Source organism: Tympanuchus pallidicinctus, unplaced genomic scaffold, assembly GCF_026119805.1.
Source record: "Tympanuchus pallidicinctus isolate F22 unplaced genomic scaffold, pur_lepc_1.0 scaffold8, whole genome shotgun sequence".
Lineage (NCBI taxonomy): Eukaryota > Metazoa > Chordata > Aves > Galliformes > Phasianidae > Tympanuchus > Tympanuchus pallidicinctus.
The window spans coordinates 26,247,911-26,275,757 of NW_026294802.1; the positions used below are offsets into that span (position 1 = coordinate 26,247,911).

General features: G+C 39.4%; 1 protein-coding gene across 2 annotated transcripts; it reads left to right on the forward strand.

The window, feature by feature from the left end:
* NAP1L1 (nucleosome assembly protein 1 like 1) lies at window positions 1-27,847 on the forward strand. Of its 2 annotated transcripts, XM_052668358.1 has the most exons (15): window positions 1-131; window positions 13,734-13,766; window positions 14,416-14,504; window positions 16,840-16,942; window positions 19,242-19,383; window positions 19,829-19,909; window positions 20,159-20,287; window positions 20,782-20,853; window positions 21,503-21,642; window positions 22,935-23,080; window positions 23,170-23,189; window positions 23,838-23,960; window positions 24,904-24,936; window positions 25,296-25,346; window positions 27,124-27,847. In XM_052668358.1, the coding sequence occupies exons 2-15, from the start codon at window positions 13,750-13,752 to the stop codon at window positions 27,157-27,159; spliced, it is 1,182 nt and encodes a 393-aa protein (XP_052524318.1). In that variant the 5' UTR covers window positions 1-131; window positions 13,734-13,749; the 3' UTR covers window positions 27,160-27,847. The 2 variants fall into 2 exon arrangements, with proteins under 2 accessions (XP_052524318.1, XP_052524317.1); XM_052668357.1 differs by lacking the exon at window positions 1-131 and having other exon boundaries at window positions 20,162-20,287.

The following is a 27,847-nucleotide window of genomic DNA, read 5'->3' on the forward strand; positions in this document are numbered from 1 at the left end:
AGGGGGAGGGGGGTGACGTGGTGACGTTAATTCTATATGAGCGCGAGCGGCGGGAGCTCGGGTCTTTTTACCGCCAGCCGCGCGGCGCCTCCGCCTCGCTCCTGAGTCACCGCCGGTCCCGGCCCGCGCAGGTACCGCGTGGGGACGCGGGCGGGGGGGCGCGGGGAGGCTGAGGGCCCAGTTCCGCGCGGCGCGGCGCGGTGCGAGGCTCGCGGAGCGGGTTGGCCCCGCTCGGAGCGCTGCCCGCCGCCGCCCACGCCTAACGCGCGTGGCTCCGCGGCCCGCGGAGAGCCGGGCCGCGCGGCGGGAGGCGGGACCGCGGCAGCACGTGGGGCGGCGGGGCGCCGCGCGGGCCGGGGCCGGCCGGGAGGATGGAGGCCGGGAGGAAGGGAGGGAGGGAGGCAGGGCGGCGGGCGCACATGGCGGCGGCGGGAGCCAGGCCCCGCGGCGGGGCGGGGGCTGCCGGGCGGGAGCCGGGGCCGCTCCCGCCGCTCGTCCGCGGGCCGAGTGTCGCTGCTGGCCGTGCCCTGGGACCGCCGCCTCGGCCCGGTGCACCCGGCGGTGTCGTCAGGCGGGTGGTGGCCGAGAGGCGAAGGAGCTGCCGTAGAGAGCTGGGAACTACGGCTGGGCTGCGTTTCGCATTCATATCTACCTGTGTGCCACGCGGGTCTGTCTGTTCTTGCGGGACGCTCGCAAGCGAGACTTTCAGTATTTCAGCTTTTTTCCCGTACGGTGCCCAAAAGTGGGCACAGTCCCTCTGCACGCTGATACACCGATAACATGGCAGCATCTGCGCGGTTCGTCTCCAGGCACGCTGCAGTTCTGTGCGTGTCCATTTGGTGCTTGGAGCCCCATGCGATGTGCCGGCAGTCCCTGCTCTGCCTTCCCTCGAGAAAGGTGAGAGTGGAATGGAGCTATGTGATGCACCGTGCGCCCACGGCTTGGGCTGGAGTTGGGTTTTGGCAGAGGGTACCGTATCGGTTGAACAAGGGCTAGCGCCTGATTTGTTTTCACAGCAGTCATGAAATAAAGCTTGAGAGAAGAGGGAAGGCTGGAGGCTGTGTACGGCTGTAGGTGTGTTCTGAGGGACACATTAGTAGCTGTTACCTTCTTGGTGAACTCCGTAATGGATGAGAATGAGCTTGAATGGTATCCTTTCTCTTGTGAATCTTCTAATTATCCTACCTTTTAGGGCAAAATAACATTTGGAGCCTACACACGCTGGAATTGAGTGATGTAGGTGCCTCTGCCGGGCAAAAACTTAGGACTGAAGGCTTTGGGCACCTGGGAATGCTGTTACCAGTGCCTAGCACAGGCCCCAGCTGAAGCTGTGTTTGTGTGCCCTCAGTGCTGTGTGGGAGGTACGTAACAGCAGTCTCCCTTCCTGTACTGTGCACACTGTGTGCTTTGGCTTCTGGTGACCGGGGACTGTTTATCTGCGTATGCAGGAGGGCCTTGTGTGCGTCGCTTCTTAAAGCCCCCGATCCTTTTACATTTTCAGGGCAGCAAAGCGTTGGGACTGCTGCACACGTGCGGAAGTAGCGTGCTGCGGTTGTGCCGTCAGCCTGGTGCTACAGGAAGCGCTAGCAGCCATGGGCTGGCTGTGCTGCTGCTCAGACTGGGGGCTCCTGGGAGCAGGCAGGGGAATTGTTATGGAGATCTGCTTAGCGAGCGCCCTGAAGTGGGTGGTCTGGTTTTTCTTGGCTCCTACCTCCCATTCTCATTGTCAGCTGTGCGCAAGTGAAACTGAAAGCAGAGCATGGTAGGGCATTTATTTACATTGTGAAGCTTTTTATAAGAATTTCCACGACGCTGAGGGAGACCCAAGTCTTCCAGGCAGACACCATTTCCTTTAAAGTAACAACAGAGTTGCAGATCTTTAAGCAAACTTTGGCTTACTGTTCTGTCGGTAGTGTTGGCATAAATCATCCACTTAGCTCCCAGAAATTGAAGCACTTGTAACAGAATTTAATTCATTGTGACAGAGATTATATCCCTTCGGGGGAGTGAAATAGCTTGAGGGTTTGAGTTTCAGTAAGGGAAAATCTCAGGGGAAGTAAGACAAGGATCTTCCGTCTGCAATTTTTGATCAGAACCTTTGGTGAAAGCCAGTTTGTTCCAGTAGGCCAACAGGTGTAATGAAGATGTCTATAGTATCTATTTGTTTTTGTTCTTGTGGCAGTAACCCAGTTCATCTTAAGAGTCCTTTTATCCAGCTGCAAAAATGATGTGTCTCAAACAGAACTGTCAAAGGTCTGATTCTTCTTTGCAAAGCTTCAGGAGCTGGACAGGTTGCTGAAAATGGAGATGTAGGTGTTTTTTAAATATCTGTTTGTTTTTCTGCATTTGTAAAAACACTCAGTGTAACTTCAATGATGTTTTTTTCTTCCATGAATTAATACTGCTTTTGGATTTGTGGTATAGTAGGCACTCGTGTGGAAGATGCTACTTTGCAGCCAGAAACAAGACTCCTCAATGGTGACTGTGTTTTGCTGGAGCTCTGGGGTCTTCTGAGTTGGCTTCTGGCTGGGGACTGCCTTCTGTCTAGCTTCCCATTAGGAACCAGTTAGTAAGTAATAGAACAGAACTGTGTTCTACAGGAGGTGTTTAATCTGAGAAACAATTGCGGTGACTAATGTTTGTAGGTCAGTTTTTGTGAATTACTTTGAGCTCAGAAGTGATTATAACGTAGTTAATGTGATCTATCTGATCCTCACTCCTCTCGGTGGTCAGTGCACTTCCTCACCACCTGACTTTGTTAATCTGGAGAGTAGGGTTGGTGCCTTGATGTATTTGTCTAGAAAACCAGATGTGCCCAGAAGGTGTCACAGAAGTTGTTAAGTGATTCATTTGAAGACCTTCTGAATAATCAACTGTTTAAAAATAATGCAGGAAATTCGTAACAGGATAGAATCATGAATATTTGTCTTTTCTGAATATGCAGTAAGATGTGTTTCAGTCCACTGCTTTGTTCTAGACAGCCTTTAATACTAGATGCGTAGAAATAGTGGTGGTTTTTCTGTGCTTCTTGGGGGATGAGTTGTCCTTAAGGGAAAGCTTCCTTATAGTTGTGCCTCTAGTTTGAAAAGCTGGCTTAAGCATTCAGAGATTAAGTTTGGAGGTTGGAATGGAGGAAGAAAAACCCTGTCAAGAAGAAAAGAAAAATGAACCAACCAAACAAAAACAACAAAAAACAAACACAGAAAGCCACCAAAGGCATACCCACAATACTTATTTACACCCAAAACAGTTTTCAGTCTGTTTGCTTTTACTTCCATGTGTATTTTTATGTCACTTCTCATTGCTCACCTCTGAAATGCTATTAATGTCAGATTCAAACTATTTCTTTTTTTCAGATGTTCATGTTGCTAGGCCTTGAATCTCTGACACGATGTTCAGCAGCAAATACAGTATTTTTATGAAGGATGTATTACTGAAACTCTAATGATCGTGGTTTTTATTGTTTCTGTCACCAGGCATCCAATTCAGATCTTGCCTGCTTTTGCATGTTGAATAGAAGTCTTTAGTGGGCTGCATGCCATTACACTTACATCTTTGCAGACCGATTTCTCAGCCTTTTGAATAATAGAATTGTTTGAATTACTTCTAATACATGGTACTTTAGATTTTAGTACTATTTCTTTTAACTAGCTTACATTGCCTTTTTAAACAGTTCATAATTCTATGATATTCTGCTTCTGGAAATTACTGATCTCAATTTTGGATGTGAAATATGTGCCAGTGGAAGCACTTCTGTTCCATGCACGTGCTAAGCAGTGCCATCAGGAATGTGCTTGCCTTTGTTGAACTGGTGAGATCTTCATGACTTGGCCTCTTGACTATTTTATCACCTTCTTTGCTGTTATGAGTTGGTTGGGTTCTGCTGCTGCTGCCAAGATCACAGTTGAGTGAAATTCAGAAGAAAATGCTTTTGAAAAGTTTGTCAAATTTGTTCATGGAGAATCTGGCTGCCCACGGTTTGGATGGAAATGCACTCCGCTGGGTGAAGCACTGGCTGGATGGCCGGGCCCAAAGAGTTGTGGTCAGTGGAGTTAAATCCAGTTGGCTGCTGGTCATGACCAGTGTCCCCCAGGGCTCGGTATTGGGGCTGCTTCTATTGAACATCTTTATTAAAGATCTTGATGAGGGGATTGAGTGCAACCTCAGTAAGTTTGCAGGCGACACCATGTTGGGAGGGAGTGTTGATCTGCCTGAGGGAAGAAGGGCACTGTAGAGGGACCTGGACAGACTGGATCGTTGCAAGGCCAAGGCAAACTGTATGAGTTTCAGTGGGGCCAACTGTTGGGTCCTGCATTTTGGTCACAACAACCCCAGGTAACCCTACAGGCTTTAGGGGAGGAGTGTCTGGAAAGCTGCTTGATGGAAAGGGACCTTGGTGTACTGATGGACAGTTGGCTGAACACGAGCCAGCAGTGTGACTAGGTGGCCAAGAAGGCCAGTGGCTTGTATCAGGAATGGAGTGTTGAGCAGGACTGGAGAAGTCATCCTGCCCCTGTACTCGGCGCTGGTGAGGCCTCACCTCGAGTATTGTGTTCAGTTTTGGGCACCTCAGTACAGAAAGGACATTGAGGTGCTGGAGCAGGTCAAGGAAAAGGGCGACAAGGCTTGTGAAGGGCTTGGAGAATGTGTCCTATGAGGAGAGACTGAAGGAACTGGGGCTGTTCAGTCTGGGGAAAAGGAGGCTGAGGGGAGACCTTATTGCTCTCTTCCAGTATCTGAAAGGTGCTTACAGCGAGAGCGGGGTTCTTTGAAAGCTGATTGTTTGGGGGGGTTTGCAGTGTAGCAATGGCTTCATTTCTATGGGGAAAAAAAAATGGAACCAGAGGTAGCAAGAAAGTTGCTAAATATATTTTATGAATTCCAATGACTTCTCAGAGTGAATGAATTTCCTACATTGCATTCATCAGATGTTCCAGCAAGAAAACAACAATGAAACCGTAAGGAAGTAGTTCCTTTTTAACTTCTTGGATGAGGCTGGAAAAACATGTGTTCTAAATCAAATTTGTTAAAAACCCGAATGTTGTGGTGCAGTCTTGCAGATAGCGTAGCTGCCAATATGGTTGTGTTTGATTATGTTGCAGTCTCAGTAGTCAACTGACCCTCTCCTTCAGTTGATGCTTTGATGTATGCGGGTTTATTTTGCTCAGCTGTTAAAACACTCTCTGCCACCAAAATACTTTGTTAAAACCCAATTTGTGTATTACTTGCTTGGCATTGTTAAGAAATTGATATTTGCACCAACATAAACTGCATAGAGAAGTACTCCCTTTGGAATCATAGAAAGGTTTGGGTTGGAAGGGACCTTTAAGATCACCTACTTCCAACCCTCTGCTGTATGCAGGGGCACCTCCCCCTAGACCAGGTCGCTCACAGCCCCATCCAGCCTGGCCTTGAATGCCCCCAGTGAAGGGCATCCACAAACTCTCCAGACAACCTATTCCAGTGTCTTGACACACTCACAGTAAAGAATTTCTTCCTGAATCTCTAGTCTAAATCTACCCTCTTCCAGTGTAAAGCCATTTCCCTTTATCCTGTCACTACCTGCCCTTATAAAAAGTCCCTCTTTGGCTTTCCTGTAGGCCCCTTTCAGGTACTGGAAGGCTGCTATAAGGTCCCCTGGAGCCGCCTTTTCACCAGGTTGAAGAGCCAAAACTTTTAAGAAGCTCCAGATATTTTCATATATGAAGATTCCAATTTTTGCCCTTCAGTATGGGAGGTGTTTTATCAGTGATGGAAGAGAAGATACTGCAATAGGCCACTCTGGTTAGTTTGTTTAGAGTAAATCCATGTTCTGGTTTTGCAGAGATGAATTTAAATTTCTGGATTACTTTTCCAATAAGAGAAGACTATCCTAAACAGAAATTGGTGTATTTTCTACTACAGAATCTTGGCATCCAGAACAAAGACCATATTGTGTGTTTAATCGCCTTTTTGAACATGATCAGGGAGTTCAGATCAGTAGCAGAGACAAACTTGCAGATACAATTCAGTTCTGATTTCAAATTGTAATTCTGTACTCTGTTTTCTTCTTGTGTAGATTTTTTGGTTACTTGCATTTTTATTCTTGCTCTAAAATACAGTATCTTAAATAACAAAAATGTTACAAAACTAGAGGATTTCAGTATTTGTCTGCTGACTCTTCTTTTATTTCCTTATTTAAAGACTGGCTAAGGTAAAAGCTCTGAGAAGTGTTGCACACAAATGAAAGGAAGCCTTGCAGTTGCTAATAACAAATGAGTTAAGTATGTGATCATTCTGCTTTATGTTGAGGAATTAATTTTCATATCCTGTAACTGGAGTTCACATTGAGAGCTTAGAGTAGAAATCTGCTTGCACGCCACAACATGCATTGTGCAGAAGCTTGTAAGTACTAGAGAAATAGTTGCAAATGGCTGCAACTGTTGCCTTCACTCGAGTAGTTGTTAGAACAAAAACGGCAGGTTGAAGGGCACCGAGCAGGCCTTTACAGTTAATTGGTTAATAATGCTGTGCTACTTGGGTCAGCAGTATCATGACTATTTTATTCCCTTGTGCAGAGTTCCAAATCTTGCCATCAGGAGGCAAGATGCTGTAGTGTATGTTTTCACAGTAACTCCAAACTTGTCTTACCCGATTCCTGAGTTGTTCTTAAAGGTATCTCACTTGTGCGTTCTCCTCCTGACCCTGCTCTTGCATATCTGGCTGTACAAGAGAAATATCTGTCACTTCTAATCTTCCAGTTACTCACCCATTGCTCGTGAAAAGAAAGGGGTATGCACAGCTGAAGAAGAACCAGAGCCAGCTTTTCTGGCAGTATTTGCCAACTGTATAGCTTTAGCTGACTGGAAAATTGTACTGTCAGCAAAGAAACTTGTTTCTGCCATTGACAAAGACACGCATCTCCCTTGGGGCAACCTGAGTACTTACCATGTTAGTCAGTTACAAGTTAAAAGTTCTGAATCTGTTTTGTGAAACACAACTGCTCATTTGAATTTCTTGCCCTTTAATTCTGACTGGTCTTACTCAAGGTTCTGCTAACAGTTCCCATCTATCCCTGTGGCAGTGAGTGTTTCTGGCTAGTGGCTGCATGGCTATTTGAATGTGGTGAATGAGCTGATTGCTGTACAATAAAATAAAACAGAAGAGATGGGTTTGGTCTGACTGTGAGGGTCCAGTGGCACCTTGTTTCTCTGAGGGATGTAGATTCCTTGCTTGCACTGACCATTACATCCTGGGTCCCTTCATCACACCTTGACAGTCTTTGTAGTATGCTAGTGCTTTCTTGAGCATTAGCCCATACTCTTCATTTTTCTCTGCTTGCATTTGGGTAGGCAATCTTAATTATCTACTCTAGCTTTTGGTTTAAATTTAATTGAATGTATTAATTTTTATTCTCCTACAATAACATTCAGAAACCTTTTGTTAGCAGAAGAAATATGAGGCACTAATAACAGAAATATTCCCTAGAGAGCTCAGCAGCTAGTAACGTCTTTCATCAAACAGATGTGTTGTCTTGATGTTCTAGTGCAGGGCTCCCCATCTCAGTTGAGACTGGTATATTTTTGACCTTCAGCTTTCCCAGGAAGACATTTTTCTGTAACACAAATAATATCTATTTGTAATAAGTTTGTATGCCATGTTAACGATGTGTGCAATATCCTCTTGTTTTGTTGCCACTTTCCATGCTAATTAAAAGTGGATAATAAATACTTCATGAATTTGATCACAGAAGAACAAAGAAAAAATTTGGTCTTCTGCTTAATTCCCTTTTGAAGCGGCTTTTTTTTTTTTTTTTAATTAATCTTATACATTATTCAGTTGTTCCTTTTTGAAGGGAAGCTAAATGCTCCCTCAACTGTTCCTAAGCTGTGTGATCCCTTCCCGTGTAACAGCTCTTCTACCTGGCAGATGGTTCCAGAGCTTCTACTAACACTTGTGAAATGAATGATATATATGTATATATATCATCTATATATAATATAATCTGTGTACGTATATATTTAGGTCTTGGTACCTAACATTTTGGTGCAAAGTTACACATCTTGCAGTAGAGTAGCATGTACTTTTTGAACCAGTCAGCTAGTTCTGTGTTTGTGTGAATGAAAAAGCACTCGGCATCTGAGGTCCTTGGAGTTGCAAACTTCTTGTAGCAATGAAAGCAAGCTGCCTGAAACAATTATTTTAAACATCTACTGACGGTCTTGTGGTGGAACTCTATGCTCCTTTTGGTTTTTTGGGGGGGCCAGTTGGCTCTAGCTTATGTAAAGAAAAGTGCTCAAGTTGTTCTGGACAAGAACAGCAGCCTGAAAGAACCATCAGGAATGTATTACTTTTGAGTTTCCCAGTCTTCAGTGAGTTGAACTTGGCTGGTATGATGTAATTTGTCTGGCACCTTAGGTTTTTGCATGCATTGCAAATAGCAGCTCACAGTACTTAACCCTGATTTTTTTTTTTTTTAAATATAACTAGCTGTCTTCCAGCTGGACCTTTCTTTTCCTTACTGACATCTGACTTAGTCCACTCAATTTATTACTTTTCTATTGCAACTTCTTAATTGCACACAGAGCTCACTTGTTTGAGGTTTTCTGTTAATGTGTTGCTTTCAGTTGCCCAAGGCTTACCAGAGACAGAAAGAGGCTGTGGTTGCCGTGCTATGGATGGACTGGCTGACTTGCAGTACTCAAGAGTTACTGATTGTTGAGGAAATTAGTTGTGACAAAATAGTAGGCTTCTTCTGAAGGTGTGATCAAGCAAGACTTGTTTGTAGCCTGGATTCAGTATTCTCAAGAAGCCTACTTGTGTCTCTTGAACTGCTTGAGAAACTTGTACTCATTGGTATTGCAAGCTAATTGAGTAATTCCTTTAGAGGGGGGAAATGAGGTTTCCTGAAAGGGACAGAGGGGGTACCATGCACAGCCAGGTACCCACAAGGATGCTGGCAGCTGAGGGCTGCTGGCACACAGACAGCCTTCAGGGCTATACCCTGTCAGCTGGCTCCCAGCTCACCTTGCTGGGACTCACTTTCCTGAGGTTGAGTGGATGTCAGGTAATCTAATAGCTACATTCTCCCTTTGGGTGCTCAGAGGTGACCTTCAGAAAGGAAGGGTTTCTCACCAGGACATTCGCTCCTAGCTGTAACATGGCTGGTGCTGTTGTGCAAACTCAGGATGTTTTCTGCAAGGGTAAGGGGAGGCTGGGCCAGGGAAAAGTTCAGGTGGTTTGCCTGGGAAGGACTCAATGCTCACTGAAGCCTCACTTGTTTCTTCACAAAGTGACTTTGCACAGCTTTTGATTTTTAGGTTAATGTGAACAAATGCACAACAATGTCTTTCTTAGTTTGTACATGTATAGGACTCTACTTTTTTGTTTTAAGAAATAATGTTATAACAGAAGTTAAAAGTAAAGTGTACTTTAAACATTATGACAAACACTGAACTTTGGTAGAGTTTTGATAAGATTTGAGGTTTTAAGGGGTTCTAACTTTTTAAGTACATCCTGTAGAGTTACTAAAACTGACCAAATTTGTGGTTGGTTATCAGTCTCCTGACCTTTCAGTTTTGAGAAAGAGCACATTGCTATGGCAGCTTGGGCCATCTGTATGAAAGTTTAAAAGTTTGAAACCCTTTAGAAAGCTTGTACTGTACTTTGCTTTTGTGTGTTTTTTTTTGCTTCTTTTTTGTAGTGTTTCCCGTGTGCTGTCTTTAATGTCCTGTGGAGATGAGATCCTTATCCACTTTCTTATTTTTATTGTATGCAAGTGGAGCCTTGGAGCACCTTTATATTTGTTGGTAATTCAGTGTTTTTGGCAATAGTGGTTCAAATAACAGGGAAATAACCTCCTGATTTGTGCTTTAAAAAAAGCACATATATATATAATTATATATATATATATATATAGAAACTATATATATATATAATATATTTTATATATATATATATTTACCGGCTGCATTTTGAGAAGTAGAAGCTATGCTATTAGTGTTGTAAGCCTTCCCGTGCATCTCCCAAGGGCAGCTTCAAGCAGTGCTACCAGTGAATTGCTCTAGTCATGTATATCAAGGTGCAGCTGCTGTTCACAGTCTTAAATGTACCTATGAAAAAAGCTAGGAAGGAGGGCTGTGTTGACATTCTTGTGGAGGGACAAGTGTTAGGAGTACTACATCCAAAGAGTTAGCTTTGGCGAGCTGTGTGCCTCTACAGCTTTTCACCAGTAGAGCTCTATTTGTAGAGAAGCTTGTGCTTGTTTAAGTAATTGACAATAAACTAAATGTGGTGCAGCTCTATATCCGTGCTGTTTGGATGCAGAGATTAGTCTAAGTGTCTGCCAACATAGTTCTGCTGGCATAGTGCCTGGTAGCCTCATAACACAAGCACAGTTGCCTATTGCTGACAGATGAAGTGTCATGACAAAAGTAGTACCTCCTCAGCGTGGGGAAGAAATCTCTGACTGCGACTGTTTTGATACAGAGTTGTGTAAGCAGAGGGCAGATTAAAGGATAAGGTATGACAAAAGCCAATGCCAGGAAAGCAAAAGGAAAAATAGGTGAAGAAGATATGAACACACTGAGGGGAAGTTCTGAAGTTGACAGCTGTTTGATATAATCTACTTGAATGTGCAAACAAACTTAGCAACTTTCTCAAAAGTCTTGGAGTAAACTAGGCCATTGTTGATAAAGGTGCTTGCAGTGCTTGCATACGAACTAGGAAGCAAGACAGCAACGGATCTGCCCCTTGTAGATGAAGGTGAGATTTCTGCAGGGTTCTGTGCTGCAGTGAATGCTTTCGTTGTAGTCATTAGTATGGTCTTTCAGTGTGGTCTTGAGAAAAGGAATAGCAAAAGGATGAAGGCTGTTGATGTTAGACGGTAGTTCAGAATTGTAAAGACAAGGATCTGCAAGGAAATTCAAGAACATGGATGTTGCTGATGAATCTTCACTTGCCACTCTTGCCTAGTATAGGAAAAACATTGAATCACCAAGGTTGGAAAAGACCCCACCAAGATCATTCAGCCCAACTGTCCATTTACCATCATTATTTCCCACTAAACCATATCCCTTAGTACAACATCCAGATGCTTCTGGAACACCTCCAGGGATTGTGATTCTACTGCCTCCCTGGGCAGCGCATTCCAGCACCTCACCAGTCTTTCTGAGAAGAAATCCTTAACATCCAACCTGAATCTCCCTTGCTGCAACTTGAGGCCATTCCCTCTCATCCTATTGCTAGTTATGCAAGAGAAGAGACTGATTCCCCACCTGACTGCAGCCTCCTTTCAGGTATTTGTAGAGAATGATAAGGTCTCCCCTGAGCCTCCTCCAGGCTAAACAATCCCAGCTCCTTCAGCTGCTCCCATAAGACTTGTGTTCCAGACCCCTCACCAGCTTCACTGCCCTTCTCTGGTCACGCTCCAGAGAATTCCATGTAAGAGCTCTGAGCTGATTGTTGCAACAGAAAACCAGGATTTTAGTGTTTTATGTGAATGATAACATCAGCTCAGCTGCATGATTTCAGGGGAGGATGAGGACTAGTTTATGAAATAGAATAATTATAGAGCTGTTAAATATGTGTACTTCTGAAGCCTACGTGTTTGTTTTCTGAACATAGTTGAAAGCTGGAAGAGTTTATGGGGGAATTTTTGCTATGTCATTGTTCTTAAATAGATATCTGCTAGTAGTTGCTGTTGGGGATGATATGAGTACTTATTAAAAGATTTTCTTAGCCTGATGTGTTCATAGCTAATCTCATGATATCTCTTAAAAAAAAAAAAAAAAAGCTTAATTGAACTATAGAAGTCAGTCTGTTTCAGCAAATGTATTTAAGGTACTTCTTCTGCTGTTTCACCTAGCCTGCTGGCCTGGGAAGACCATGTGTGCTGCGTGGTATATGGTACACCTTTGAAGAATAGAAAGTGAGATGATGTTTAAATGGAGATGGCAAATGTATCTATAAGGAACAGCAATAGTTGATGTGATTGTCTGTCACCTTTACATGAAAATGCAGAAAAGCCAGGTTCACTGGGCACTTTGTGCTCTTTTACAAATTGAGGCTACTGGTCTCCTAGAAAAGGTCCTGAATGAAGAACAAGTTAACAGTGCATAAGGAAGAAGTTGTATATTTGGCATAGCTAAAATGTTTAGCAAGTCAGAAACAATGCTAACTGTGATATTGTTCAAGAAATGTGGAGACATCTAAGTTGTAATTGCTGTATGTTCCCAGTTTCTGTAGGTCTTTGGTCCATGCTGTCATTCTTCTGAGAATGATAGCGAAGGAGATTGTATGGAACTTCTACAGGCAGCTTGTATCTGGATGTAAGCCTGAAGTCACAGAATGGGCAAACGTCTGAAACACGTGAAAATTAAAAATGAATCACAAGTGTTACTGGAACTCCAACAATTCAGTAATAAATCAAGAATGCTTGGCTTATGGTAGTGTTGCCATTCTGTTTGGTAGCAAATACTCTATTTTTCTGAAGTGGATTGACAGACTTTTCCACAAACTAGGGAATTGAATTGCTGTGATTATGTGCAACCTCCTAAATGCTTAATTGTCAGGAAGATGTTGGATTCTTCCTCTCCATATAGCTGTTGAAAAGTAGAAAAGTACATTTGGATTTTATTTCGAATGTAGGTGTTTAAATTTGGGAGAATTGAGATTCCAATATCTCTTCATATTGAGCCTTAATATCCTGATTGTAAGCATTATATGCTCATGTTATACTTTTTTGTCCGTTCAAACAAAGCAAAGCCAACCTACTTTGGTTAAAATTCTCGTTGGAATACGAGGAGCTGAATCTCTATATGGCAGCTAACATGAGGACTGTAAAATGGTGGTTTCTAAGTTTCTTGAACCAATGGATTATTCTTGGTACTTGGTGCTTCCTAAACCACTGGGCCTCAGACAGTAGTAATGGGATAGTATTTTCTTGTGTATAATATTGTTTCTGACTTTAAGCTACTGGAAACATCTTTTTTTGTAGGCCTTGTTGAAGTATTATTTTGCTGATGGAAAAAGTTATCCATTCTGTTATGCATTTGAGAACTCAGGCATTTCATTGTATGCAAGCTTTACAGTGTTCTCAACATTTACTGTTTGTAGTTACTGGGTCTTGATCATGCTTATGGTGATACTGTGGTGTTAAGAAAACTCTGGCAATTCAGTTTGTGAAATCTTGCTATGTTAAATAGCTTGGTACAGTGGCATCAAATTGACTTAATAATGTTGCAATTCTCCGGGTATTTTGTGGAACTACTTGGATTGGTTTTATAGAGTTGGGATTAAAAATGAGTTCACAAAAAGACATGCTTATTGTTAAAAGATGGCATTAAGAGCTTTGTCTGCAGTTAGGTGCTGAAAGTGAGTAAAGAGTTGACAAAGGGTTTCTAGCATCCTTGTCGCTTCACTTCTTTCCTCAGATTCTATTTTGTAATTTTGTTACTTTCAATTAGACAGGACTAAATTTCATATTAGTACAGATACAAAACGTGGTGTGTCATCTTGCTAGTATTTAAATTTCAGTAGATCCATCGTTTCTAAACCACAGTGATGCTTTTCAGAACTTCTGTATACACTAGAGTGAGCCCCAAAAATTTGCATGTGAGGTATGCCGCTCTTTAGACTACAATACTTTTTATTTCTAAAAGCTAACGTAGTTTGTTTCTTTTTCAGTGTTATGGCACTTGCCTGTAGACTTTGTAAGTGATGTCTAATACTATTCTTGCATTTTTTTCCTCTAGGGTTCGAAATCTGAGAATGGCAGACATCGACAAGTAAGTAAATCTGTAGGTTACTGAGACTGTAACTGGATGTCCTTTACTATGCTTCAGGTAGCCACATTCTCCAGATACTTGAGGGGCAGGGTCTACTACAATGGGACTTTGTCATTGTGGCAAGATGTGCAGTTCAGAGCACAGGGGAAGAGCATGGGTTCCTCATGCCAGTTAACTTATTACTTTGTTGGAATTCTGGAGGGGAAATTTATAATGTTACTTGTTAATATTGGTTCACTGTGTGTAGCTTTTTCTGTACTTTGCTTGTATTTTCTGGTGCCTGAAGTATTGTTTGTGTGAACCTAATCTCAGTTCTCAAGGCCTGGGTGGCTTGGCAAAGAATACGTATAGGGCAGAAGGGGAGTCTTGAACTTGTCCATGCTGATAGGAGCTGAAGGAATTCTTTTGTGAAAAGGAATCTTCAAAGTCCTGAAAAGGTGTTAGTTCCATACAGAGTCTGAAAGTGACAGTGACTTTATAAAGGCAAATTTGTCTTTAGCTATTAAAACTTTCAAGCATCAGCTTTTAATCCACAAAAATCTGTTTGCTTCTACCAATGCAGTCTCTAACTTGAACTTTTTAAACTTGTTGTAGATTAAAAAAGAAAAGCCGCAAACTTTTCAATCCTGTTATTAAATATTCCTAACAGCAAAGAACAGTCTGAACTTGATCAGCAAGATATGGAAGATGTTGAAGATGTGGAAGAAGAAGAAACTGGTGAAGATGCCAACAGCAAAGGTAGCACTGAAAAGAAGGCTTTTTAAGTAGCTGCAGAACTGGTTTCTAATCAGTGTTAAAAGGATTTTATATTTTAAAGGGAAGTGCTGAATCATAACTACTGATACACCACTTTCTTTGAGTTCTCAAGCAATGATTTCTTTTCAGCTTTGTGTTTTCTGTTGTCTCAATTGCATTACTCATCTTAGTTGTGGTCAGTAACAGTGCGAGCGGTGCTGGCCACCTATAAGGACATATAAGTGGAAAAGAGAAGATTGTTGTTATCATCAGATGGTTCCAAATCTAATGGCAGTTAAATGCTTTCAAAAAAAAATCAATTGCGTATTTGTATTATCTTGATTATTTCTTAGTAATTTGCTGCTAAATTGTTTGAGACCGGAGTTAAAATGTTGCTACCAGTCTTAGAAATAAATCCTTCGTCCTTTCCCTGAAGAGCAAGTACTTGAAAGAGAAAGTAACAGTTTGTTACAAGAGATGATCCTCTGGGTCACTGATAACGCTCCCTTCTGTGATTGCTCAAGCAGAATGGTAACAGTAAAAAAAATTCTCACTAAAAAAAAGTAGAGGCTTTATATCTGCTGAATGCGTTTTCAAAACTGGATTGCAAAATTTTGAATAACACAGGGCAGCCAAAGAAAAGCTTTCACTAATTAAATGGTAAGTACTCAAGTGTCCCAAAGGAAACTAGAGATGAGTAATGTGTATTTTTAGTAATTAATCCCAGCAATTGTACATGAGGATCTGAGAAGAGTAATTACGCTATATGAATCTTGGAGAGAAATTGAGTTTTCTAGGTAAGAAACATGTTTCAGTGCTAGGGAACTAAAATGGTTTGTGAAATGATGTTATCAAGCAATTATTTTGCTAGTTTTCTAGTAATTTTTTGCATGCATAATTTAAGTTTTGCTGATCTTAATCGTTTTTTTCCTGACCTGGTTGATTCTATTTTTAAATGTTTTGAAGTTCTTTCAATAAATGCTTAAGTCAAGCACTCTTGCTTTTGGGGAAAAACCTCTCAGGGAACGTTTGTGGACTTGTTCTTGCTGTCCAAGAACTTGCAAAACAGAATATCTGTTAGATTTCAGTTAAAGAGAGTGGGGCTGTTGGTATTGACATGCCACCTGTATCATGTATATATTAGGTCGGTGTTACAAACAATAACTGGCAACAGATTCAAATGGCAGTGTTGAGTGGGTTTTTAAATGTAAGACTAATTAATAGTTAGACCAGAAAAAATGTAGATAGCAAGAGGGGTGGTGTTGACTAATGTGGATTAACGCATAATTACAGCTTCCACTGCTAAAATACAAACTGCATCCTTTTTTGGATGTCACTTGAAATATAATTTTTTTTCAGTATGTAATTTCAGTGCTAGAGCATAAAAGCAGAAGAGAATATTCGTGTAGTTATTCTAGAAAGGGGCATAGAAATAGAGAATCATGTTCCAAAAAATGTCACTTCAGGAAGGACTGAAAAGCTCTGCTTTTATTTCAAGGCATCCTTTAAAAGAATGCTATACAAACATAGTAAAAAAAATACAGAATACATGTTTGCATACCTGTAAATCTTGAGGATGAGGGAAGAAGGCAAAAAAAAAAACCCCATGATTATAAATGATCATAAATTCTTATTAAAAATGAATTTAAGTTCCTTTCTGCAGGTTACTGAGATGTAGACCTTGAGCTAAAATAAAAGAATTGATGTTAATATGGGTAATGGGAACACTTAGGCTAGCAATTTGTGTTTTCCAAAATGGACTTCTATCGTATGATTTGAAACAGTTATTCATTAGGGCAAATTACTTTTGAAATATGTAGATAATAGAGATCAAGACTTCAACACTGTTCTGTAGTCAACAATATGTCAGACTGAGCTGACTGGATTGCTGTGCTATTTCTTCAGGAAAAAAATAGTTCTAATGAATAATTTATTCTTTTTGCAAGAAATAATACGTAAGCATAGACTTGTAAACCAGTTCTATGCCCAAGTCTGAAACAGTCTTGTTTCTCTCCATTTATCTGAAATGGAATGAAAACTCCAACTCTAGTGATATCTAGTGGTAGGGTGGACTTGTTTATAGTAAGGGGCATGGTTTAGTGGGGAAATATTGGTAGTAGGTGGATGGTTGGACTGGATGATCTTTGGAGGTCTTTTCCAATCTTAGTGATTCTATGGTCCATGCATCTAAAATGGAGACATTTGAAATAATTCTGCCCATGTTTCTTCTTAGAGTAATATAAAGTAAATGTATTATTTTTTCTTAGTATTTAAATCTCTTTCAAGCCTAGTCTAGAAGATATGCTTTGCATTTACAGAATTTTCATTTTGATTTTAGCTCGGCAGTTGACTGTGCAGATGATGCAAAATCCTCAGATTCTTGCAGCTCTTCAGGAAAGACTTGATGGTCTGGTAGGAACATCTACAGGATATATAGAGAGGTAAATACTTGTTCTAATTCAGTACGAGCAGAGTGATATAAATGCTTTCACTTTCTCAACAATATTGTCTTTAAAATGATTAATAATCATAAACCACTGCACTGCCTAGGTAGTAGGAAACATATAATCAGGCACTAATGCATTTCAAATTAGAAGGCTTTCTATTTGAGCCCTTTTAAAGAAAAGAATGCAAAAATATTTAGTGTCTGATCATGTTTCATGCAATTGCAAAATGTCATTCTGTCCTGTTTTTATCAGTATATTCTGTATCATGACATCATGCAGCAGGCTGTTGGTGCAGATGCACACTGCATTGCAGAGCTGTACTTCCTGGTTTCTCTAGCAGCTTCATGTGAATTCTGACTCTCCAAGAGGAAGATACACTGAGATGTACTGCATCATCCCAAGAGCTTCCACATGATTTCCATCTCTGGGTGATGGGGAAGAGCTCTATTGTCTTTTCTGGGAGACCAGCTGTGAGGACCTGCTGATAAGGACTCAGACTTGATTCTTTCTCTTCTCCAGTTTTATTTTTGTTTCTTTTTGCTTTACTGCTCTTAGTTATTCAGTATGATCTCATGTTCCTTTTAATAAATCCATTTCTCTTATCTCAATTGGATTTTTTTCTCCTCTTCCTCCCTCTGCATTTGTCCCAAGGGAGGAGAGAGATGTTGCATGGTTAACCATGACACATATGTACAGACATTTTTCCCAGAATGTGTCCTCAGTTTTGCCTGAATTTGAAACATGGACAAATACGTGGTCATGCTATAACCACAAATTGGGGGTGTTGTATCAATACTTAATGTGGACTCCTTATGCATCAAAATTTGAAACAATCTGTTGCTTACTAAGGTTTTCTGCTCTAACAGATTTATCTAGCTTCTCCCTGTAATTTCTAATTGTTTGAACTTTTCACCACGTGCACACGAGTTCTAAAGCACAGAACTATCTGTGATAGGATCCTGTGTCGCTCTTGATGTTAACTGAGATGGCTTCTGAATAACAGGATTTGTTCCAGCTACTCCTACCACTTTCCTTTATTACAGCCAGTAGCATAGAAGAAAAGCACAGGCAACTAATAGCCTACCCTAGTAACTACAGGTCTAGGAAGAGCATAGAGTCAAAGGACTACACAGGTTCTTTACACTGTGTTCTATATGCTGTACAATAAGGCTTTCTATATCTAATACATTTTTTTTGACAGATATTGATTTATCTCTACTAATCTTTCGGGTCCTAGATGTAAGAAGTGAACAGAAGTCATAACATGTATTTACTTGGTATTTTCCCTGTCAGCTGTTCTCTAAGATACTGTACCTTTCTGCATGTATTCCAAGTCTTGTAGTGCTTTTTTTTTGCAAAGCATTGCAGCTTTGCTATACCAAATGCTTGCCAAACTTACAGTAGAAAAATAGCTGGAAAATGTGTAACTTGAATCTATGCTTCCTTAACATATGCGTGCTGATCTAAGCATGCTTTTACAGGGACTTCTTATCTGTCTTACCAAATGTTGTTTTAAGTTAGTTTGTTTTTTTTTTTAAAAAAAAAAAAAAGTCTCACCATTGAGGTGGCACAGAAGTCAGAAGGAATCTGGGAACCTAAAAGATGGTTGTGTGGGCTCTTAAAGAGCTAGTGCACAAGCTGGTGGAGAAGCTAAACATGTTCCAGGAAAAGATTTATCTGTCTGTTTGGGCTTAAAATCTGCAAATTGTTTGGCCGCACTCTAATAGCTCACCTTTTTACCTTCACCTGGGTACAAAGATTTTAATTTTAAGTTTTCTTTCGTGGATTCTCCTCAGCTGTGAGCTGGAGGTTGGATTCTACTGTGATTGCAACATTTGCTAGTGACTTGTATTCAGAACAAGTTTTATTTGCCACTATTGTACTTAAGGTAGTCTGGTTCAGATTTCATGATCTCTTTTTGCCATTTTGGATTTGTTTTGCATTAGCTGCTTTTTTCCTTTTTAAGGAAACTACTTTTTAAAAAAATATGGAACTTACCAGTGTAGTGGGTGTACAAGTTTTGAAACTTGAACTAGTTGGCACAGACTTGGGGAGGGGGGAAGTTTTCTGGCACTTGTGGAAGATTTCAGTTCTCTAATAAAGAGGTTACAATCTTTATTTGGATGTCCTGGAACTGGAATTTCTATGCATATCTTTTTTTCCTCAGTTTTTTAGTGTTGTATGTAGTATGAAACGTGTTTTGATACATGTTGGTGAAAGGAGCTGGTTAAGGAGTGGTCAACATGTGCATAGAATGCAGGGTTTGTAACAGTTCTGTTGCTGTATTTTTCAGCTTGCCTAAAGTTGTTAAAAGACGTGTGAATGCTCTCAAGAATCTTCAAGTTCAGTGTGCACAGATAGAAGCGAAGTTCTATGAGGAAGTTCATGAGCTGGAAAGAAAATATGCTGCTCTCTATCAGCCCTTATTTGACAAGGTATTTTAATGCTTGTCTGATTTGTACTTAAAAGCTTTAGCTAAACCAAAAGGGAATATAAACTGAAAGCTTATGTATGTTCTGAATTACCTTGGTCTCCAATGTGCCTGTTCAACTGAATTGACACTATTTCACCATCCGTGTGAATCTCAGCTAAGAATAAGGAGAAAAGTTGTCTGTTCCATGGTTAGCAAAGTCACTTCAGTATGTTAGGCCTCGTTATGTTAACTGAGCAGATGTTAGGTGATGTGGTAACCTTTCTGGAATGCTGGTTCTTCAGTGTATTATGTATAACATTGTTAACTACTGGGTCTTCCTAGAGCAAGAAGAGAGCATTTGGTTAAGTAGTTAATGCTTTATGTGAGACTAGAATCAGCAGTTTATTGGTTAGAGTATTGCTAATTGGAATAACTAAAACATAAGTATCTTTGGTTCAATTTTTCAGCGAAGTGAGATCATCAATGCAATCTATGAACCTACAGAGGAAGAATGTGAATGGAAAGCAGATGCTGAAGAAGAAATTTCAGTGAGTATCATAATCAATTCTCACCAATCAATTCTCCACCTTTAGCATGAAACTAGATTCAATAGATAAATAAATACATTTTTTCTCAAAAGGAGAATTTTTGTAACGATTGACTGCGTATTATTAACTACATCCTTCGATCATCTGCATGAAACTTCATGTGTACTATTATCAGCTAAAGACAGTGAACAAACTTGATGGAGGATGGTTTTTAAAGTTTAGAAAAATTAATGTTTTTATTCTATCAAGGAGGAAATGAAAGAGAAAGCCAAGCTTGAAGAAGAAAAAAAAGATGAAGAAAAGGAAGACCCTAAAGGAATTCCTGAATTTTGGCTGACAGTATTTAAGAACGTGGACTTGCTCAGTGATATGGTTCAGGTAGGTAGTAGTTCAGATTGCTTTGATGTTGCTTTAGTATTTAATCAAGTGTGCCCTACAAGGAAGGAGAACAAACACTTACAGTACTTGTCTTCTGGAGAGTAAAAATTGAGCCAGTGTTTGGATGTCATCTGGTCACTTATTCAACTCCGAGCAGAGAGCACTCTGAAATGTCGTCTTATTTTGTTCTTATTTGTTGAAATTACAACTTTGCATAGACAGTCCATTAGTAAGATATATAGGAGTGTTTGCATGAAATATGTACTATTGCTAAAATTTGTATTTACTTTGCATGAGATTTAAGCTGTGAGCTGCAGTGAAAACTGAGCTGCTGTTGTTGCCATCTGCTGGTCATGTTCATGGAACAAAATATTTCAGTACTTGGACAAGGTTCTTGTTGAGATTCATTGGTTCTAAATATACCTTTTCATCTCTGCTGTGTCTTAATTCTGTGTACAAATCTTACGAAAATTTCATTGACATTTTATTTACAGGAACATGATGAACCTATCCTGAAACACTTAAAAGATATAAAAGTGAAGTTCTCAGAAGCTGGACAGCCTATGGTTAGTTTAATTTACTAAACAAGAGTTCTGCATTATCTTAAGGCTTGTATTTGTATATCAACAACGCGGTCTGTAATAAGCAGTTGTCTTATGGCAATCCTGAGAAACGTGTAGCCAGCTTCTTGTCCCCTGTAAAACAGTACAGAGACTAATTCTGAAGCACCATCTGTATGAATTCAAACTTAACGTTTGGATTTTAATGAGTTAATAACTTGACCTTAGTATTTGATTAGTTCATTTTACCTTTAGAGTTTGAGAATTTGAGGCGCTTTTTGTATAACTACCATAAGAGAATATAATTTCCTTTCTAGAGACCAAATAACTTGCAAAGATAAAAATAGTATATCTCTATAATCAGGAAAGTAGCACCAGGAAGTCTGTATGTGATGTGAGATCTTGTGCTCATTTCTTAACGTACTGCTTGAACCAGTGACATGAGATCAGCATAGTAAGTGTAAGCATCTGAATATTTACTATACAATTTGGGCAGCAAATTCTAGGATAAATTGTGCATGCACCACTTCAGAGTTGGTAGAGATGGACATATTCATTTGCATGTTTATTTTTGATTTTGATCTTCAAGTATTTAGAAATTAAAAGTATGTGTTGCTAGATTGCTGATGTTGTCTCTTTGCAATTCTTTCTTAAGAGTTTCACATTAGAATTTCACTTTGAACCAAATGACTACTTCACAAATGAAGTGTTGACGAAGACGTATAGAATGAGATCAGAGCCAGATGATTCTGATCCCTTTTCCTTTGATGGACCAGAAATCATGGGTTGTACAGGGTAAGTGCTAATGAATAGCCATAAGGTAATATAATGGTTTCTTCCTTATTATCCAAGTGTAAGCTTTTAATTACCTAGTAACTTGTAACTAGCTAGGCTCAAGTTTGAGGTTAAAACTTACTGAAAACTGCCATCTTTTAACTTCCCATTAGTTTGAAACATCTGACTCCATTCCTCATGTATCCACCTAGTGTTACTTTCAGTTTTTTATCATGTAATATAGAAATATGAAAAAAAAATATATATTGTGTAATCTAAACATTGATGCAATTTGTAAGTTCATAAATAGCATCTATATATACATACAGTTAAATTTAATACTCTTTGTAAATTGTGTTCTGCAACTACTGAAGCTGAATTGGAAGCTGGATAGTATTCTTCTAGTGGGCCTTGATAGCTTTTTAAGAGTCTTGTTAGATCATATTTTGGAAACCTTTTGTATTTCTGGCATATAGGTTTTTTCAGTGGGCAAGTCAGTTTTTATGTTCTGTATTGCTGTTGTCCAGTTTATAATAGCTGAATGTTTGCCTCTCTGAGCACCTTTCAATTAATCTATTTGAGAAGTAGAGAACAGTCATATCTAAGTCCAATTTTCTCATGATTTTGAAGATGTCACATTTGGTGGTCTCTTCTAAATTAGCTATAGTTCTAAATAGTCTATAGTTCTAAATTAGCTATAATTCCTTAGATTATTTAATCTGTTCTGCACATATCCATTGTGAACACTCTTCTGAGCAGTAACAACTAGAGTATCTCACTGTCACTTCGGGCTGGTTTTACCCATGCAGTACTGTGCTCTGACTGATACTGACTGATGCTTTACCCTTTGTTTCCCCGTCACTTAATGTAATACCTTGCTGCAAATGTCCTGTAGGAATTAGTCTGCTTGAGTACATTTGATCAAACTCCCATAATTCAGGCTGTTACTGAAAAGCATATCTCCTGGCAGAGATGCCTGTGAGATGACTCTGCCTTTCTGAAAATGATTTATGCAGAGCAATGACTGGGAATGTTAGGAAAGCAACTTCTTATCCTTAAACAACTCACCTCTTTCCTTTGAATCTGCAAAAGATCTAGTCAAGAAATGTCTTCAGCCTTATTTTTGTGACTTCATTTACCTTTTCCCAGAATACAGTGTCAGTGTCAGTCAAGCCTGTGGGTATGATTCTTTCTCTGTAAACAGCAAATAACCTTGATATTTCATGTTCAGTGTATTCCTTAAAACTGTGATAGTTTCTGTGTAGAAAGCAGAGATGTTCTAAGCTACAACCTTTTTTTTTTTCCTTCCCCAGCTGCCAAATAGACTGGAAAAAAGGCAAGAATGTTACTTTGAAAACAATTAAAAAGAAGCAGAAACACAAGGGTCGTGGAACAGTTAGAACAGTGACAAAAACTGTTTCCAATGACTCCTTCTTTAACTTCTTTAGTCCTCCTGAAGGTAAACAAAATATTTCTGTATTTACATTAACTTTAAATGTAGTATATAATTCATTCACTTATTTCCTTTCTTTCTTCTTTTTCTCACAGTTCCTGAAAGTGGAGACCTGGTAAGTTGTCTTATCAGAAGAGTTTGGGGGTGAGGGAATCACCAGTGAAAGGCACTTATATACAGTATGCTTTCTGAGATTTGTTTGGGAATTTAAATTGTTTCAGTTTTAACTTAACTTGGGAACATTTGTGATAAATAGATAAATAGTTTTTCTTTGTTAGAACAATGGTAAAGCCCAGTTCATTTCACTTTAACAGCTTATTGTAGCAGAGAACATCTTTTAGGTGTGCAAATGCTTTACATTGGGGTGATCAGTGAGAATCATGAAGATACTTACTTAGAAAGTTTAACCTGGTTAGTATTTAGTTCTTAATGCTGTGCATGCAAACTGAAAATGTATGGATGATATTACATTTAAGTAGAAAAATGTTTTAAGTTCTTATGTAGAGCAAGAAGGAAACTTAAACTCCAGGGCTTTGTATGGTTAAGTTTGCTGAAGCAGCAAACTCTGAACTCCATAATGTGTGTAAATGCTTGAAGTATAAAACTTGATTTCACAATCTCAATTCTATAATTGCCTTGAACCAAGAACTCATGAGATGGGGATTTGTGTAAATCTGTCCACATCAAAATTTGTGCAGCTTGTGTTTTGCAGTCAAATGTAGTTACCAACTTATGATTTAGAACATGAAATTGTTTTATGCAGGATGATGATGCTGAGGCAATCCTTGCTGCAGACTTTGAGATAGGTCATTTCTTACGTGAACGTATTGTCCCCCGATCAGTATTGTACTTCACAGGAGAAGCTATTGAAGATGATGATGATGATGTAAGTAATGTCCTTCTGTGCTAAAAGCCTCTATATACTGTTGCTTGTTTTTTGTTAACTTCTGACTCCTATAGTTACTGTTAGTATCCTTAGAATAGGAGGCACTAACTTTAGTTTCAGATAGACTTCCTAGGATGTTATGTAAAGAACAGCATGAAGGTAATTAATCTTCCAAGTACTGAATTCAGAGTTCTGTGGCAAAAGTACTAATAGATGACCACTTAAAGTGATGTCTGAATAAAAGTTTGTGTACAAGTCATTCCTAGAGTGATGTACACAATACTTGGATAGAAAAATGAGCTGCTAGAGAACAAATTAGTCTACTTATGTAGCTGGTCAGCCTGTTTATTATACCTACATGTCTACTAAGTTCTTGAGCTTCAGGCTTTCAGGAGAGCTCTTTTTAGAAAATGAGAGCAAATTTTTTTTTTTGAAAGCAGGTTCTTCAAAAGCATTCAATGCATTAAAGAAGCTAAAGCTGAAAAACAAGCTGTAAAACCCAAGAACTTGACAAATTTACTAAATCTGTTGAGTTGATTCAGCTAAGCTAGGTCCACCATTGAGCTGAATTTTTAGAATTTAGAATGGTAACCTTTAGTCCAGTACTGTGGCAGTTGATGGGTAGAAGATGGAAGTGACTGTATGGACTGCTTTGTAGTTCAAGACACTTTGTTGGACAGAGGTATTACCAGTTTAATCATCTCTTCCAGTGTTGCATGTAAGGAATGCAAGGCAGGAAGTGTTCTCTGCCTGAGCATAGTTTGAGATTGAATGTTATTCATTCTGATTCATAAAGCTATTTCTAATCAGTCAAATATAGGATGTTATCTTAAAGCATAGTACTGTGTGTATGGTTTCTGGCATCAGCTTGAGTTACCTTACATGAACTGATGTCTGTAATGCGTACATTTATGATAGTCAAAACTATTTCTTTCTTTCCTAGTATGATGAAGAGGGTGAAGAGGCAGATGATGAGGTAAGTTGACAGATTGCTTTGATTTAAATATCTTCTCTCCTGTAGTCTGTGTAGAGCAAGTTCCATTATTTTTTTTAAATCCTGTGAAAGCAAGTTTAAATTATACTTATGAATGTAAGATGCAACAGCTTGTATTCTGTGATCCAGAGTGAATATTACAAACAAAACAGCAACAAAAATAATACTACAAATCAAATTGCAACTGATATCAAAAAATGTGCTTTGTAGAGGGTCAGTATGCATAAATTGAAGTGGTAGTGGAAGTATTTCAGAGTAGAACTTCATCAGAGTTCTTGAGAATGGCGTGGGAAGCTGAATGTGGATAAGCTAGTGAAATATGAACAACTGTTTTCTTTCAGGAGGGGGAAGAAGAAGCAGATGAAGAAAATGATCCTGATTTTGACCCAAAAGTAAGAAATTAAGAGGATGTTTCAAGTGTGCATGTGCATTCATATTCCTATTATTTAATGAAGGTTAAATATCAAGTTTTACTTGAAACATTTAATAGCTCTTACAGTAAGTGTTTTTTGGCTGAGACTGTTTTGGTTCCAGTTCTGATGGTCTAATATGTGTAAGGCAACTTCTTTTTTTTTTTTTTTTTGTTTTTTGGAGTTCCTTCACTAAGAAACTTTCTGTGAAGTGACATTTTACTTTGAATGCTGAAATCTGTCAAGCTCAGTTTTTTGTTAACTTGGAGCAGATTCCTGGCTTAGTTCAGTAATGTAAGTGTTTTGTACTAGAAATCAGAAAAGTACAAGTAATAAACACTCAGTTTTGGAGAACTTGCCATAATCTGGTTTTTGTACTGTGCTGGAGTGGGTTTTGGGTTTTTTTTGTTGTTTTTTTTTTTTTTTTTTTTTTTTTTTTTCAAGGGAGATGATAGTGAGCCTGTATTTCTTGAGGCAACATATGTCAAACTTCAGGAATGCATCTACAACCAAGCACTTGAATGTGGGCAACTAAGAGCAATGTGCAGCTGTGTTTCATGTTTAACGGTCAGAGTAAACGAGTAGTTAAGCTCAGTTCACTGGAAAAGTGATTGTGAGCAACTAAATTCTTAGCTTTCCCTTAGCTGAGGGGAAGGCATCCTTAACCAGCTGAAAGCATCTGATGGTTGAGGGAAAGCTACAGTCAGAAAGTCAAGCTAAGTTGAAAGTGTGCTACAAAATATCCTTCCCATTTCTAATCTAGAGGCAGTATATTTTTCAGTAGGAATACTTTTATCTGAAAGTAGTAGTACCATAATTCTAGCATTGTACTGGAAAAGATGTGGGCTATGGAACTACTAATAACAATGTATGACTTTGGAGGTGTTTCATCTGCAGTAGAGTATTCCAGTTCAATATAGTTCTGGAATCAAAATGAAACTGCTGCAAACTGGGCGTCTGATTTCTAACACTTCAACTGTTTTTGCAAGTTGTATGACTGAGGGCAAGATTGTATGCTCAGTTTCAGAGAGAACTGCTGTAGGCTTGTAGAGAGGTAGGCAGTAGTGGTACTATACTGTTTTGGAAAGAATAGATAATCATAAGTTAATCACAGACTGGAAACTAGATGAGTTTATGAAAGCACTGCAGTCTGAAAATAGCTGTCAACAAAAACTTGCAACTCTTCACCCTCAAAAGCCTTTTCAATAAATTCCCATGTTAACTGTGAGGTATTGCTGATTGCCTGCTTCAGTGCAGAAGAGTTTGTAATATCTACTTGAAAATTTTCTAGCAACTGTACTTTATTTCAAAAAATCTTTCCTGAGTGTTAAGAACATACCTTGATTTTTGTTTCATTGCGCTGCTGTACGTTGGATCTGAAGTAAGGCTGTGCCCTTGTCAATCAAAATGAAGGCTGTGGGTGTTTTTGTTTCAAACTGTTTAGAAGGTGTGGATGTCTCTGTGCCAGTGTTTGATACAACCTATTGCCCTTTGCCTAGTTTCAGTGTCATTCAGAGTATGACCATCGTGCTTGATTCTGAACAGACTTTTATTCTCAATGCACATACACAAAAAAAAGTGTTGTGAATGTTACCACATGTAAAGGTACCCGTAATATTGGACAGTTAGCTCAGTTGAAGAGATGCAAGAAAAATCTGACTGCTGGAAGCTGATGAAGTATGTTAACGATTTGAATAATTCCTGAAGTATTGATATCTGTGAGCTGATATTTCCTTTTTTTTTTTTTCCCCCTCCACAGAAGGATCAAAACCCAGCAGAATGCAAGCAGCAGTGAAGCAGTGTGTATGTGGCCTTGAGGATTACCTGCACTGTAATAGCCTAAACACAACTATTAGTTACTTACAGCCTTATGTTTTGTATCTTGGTAGAATTAAGTAACCAATTTGTTAAAAAATGGAATCAAACACATAAGAACCAGTTTAAAATGTAGGTTCAATCTACCTAACATTTTAACAGTATAATTTTCTGCCAATATGTAGAATGCAGTAAATCCCCTAAAGCATGAATGTTAATTCATTGCTACATAGTTTGGTTCTTGTGAAGTCTTTGTCATGTAGCTATTAGACTGCAGCTGTGAAGATTATCAGAACTGTTAACTGAGACCAATATTTGTTTAGAGAAAGCTCTCTCCTGAAGAACCAACCAAAGTATTTTTTCAGCCCAGTAGTCTGAACGGGTTTAAGTCTGCTTGCACTAGCTGTGCCTTCATTACTTTGTTATAGAAATGGCAGTGACTTGTACTAACTAGGAGATGATGATGCGTTTTGAATTTGACTACTTGAGAAGACTAGTATAACTTGTTTAATTTCCATTGAGACCACATTAAACGTTCATACCTGTCAGCTTGTTTATGCTATGGGTTTTGTATTTTATGTGACATAGTGATCTACAAAAGAAACCTAGCCATCATATTAAGGTTATTGTTTACCACGGGGTGTGAATAAAACCTAGTATTTTCAGAA

Bases quoted from the DNA above. Each gene is read 5' to 3' on its own strand.
- NAP1L1 (XM_052668358.1), top strand. The intron at 14,505-16,839 runs GTAGCACTGAAA...TTTTGATTTTAG, and splicing joins TGAAGATGCCAACAGCAAAG to CTCGGCAGTTGACTGTGCAG. The intron at 19,910-20,158 runs GTGAGTATCATA...TATTCTATCAAG, and splicing joins ATGCTGAAGAAGAAATTTCA to GAGGAAATGAAAGAGAAAGC.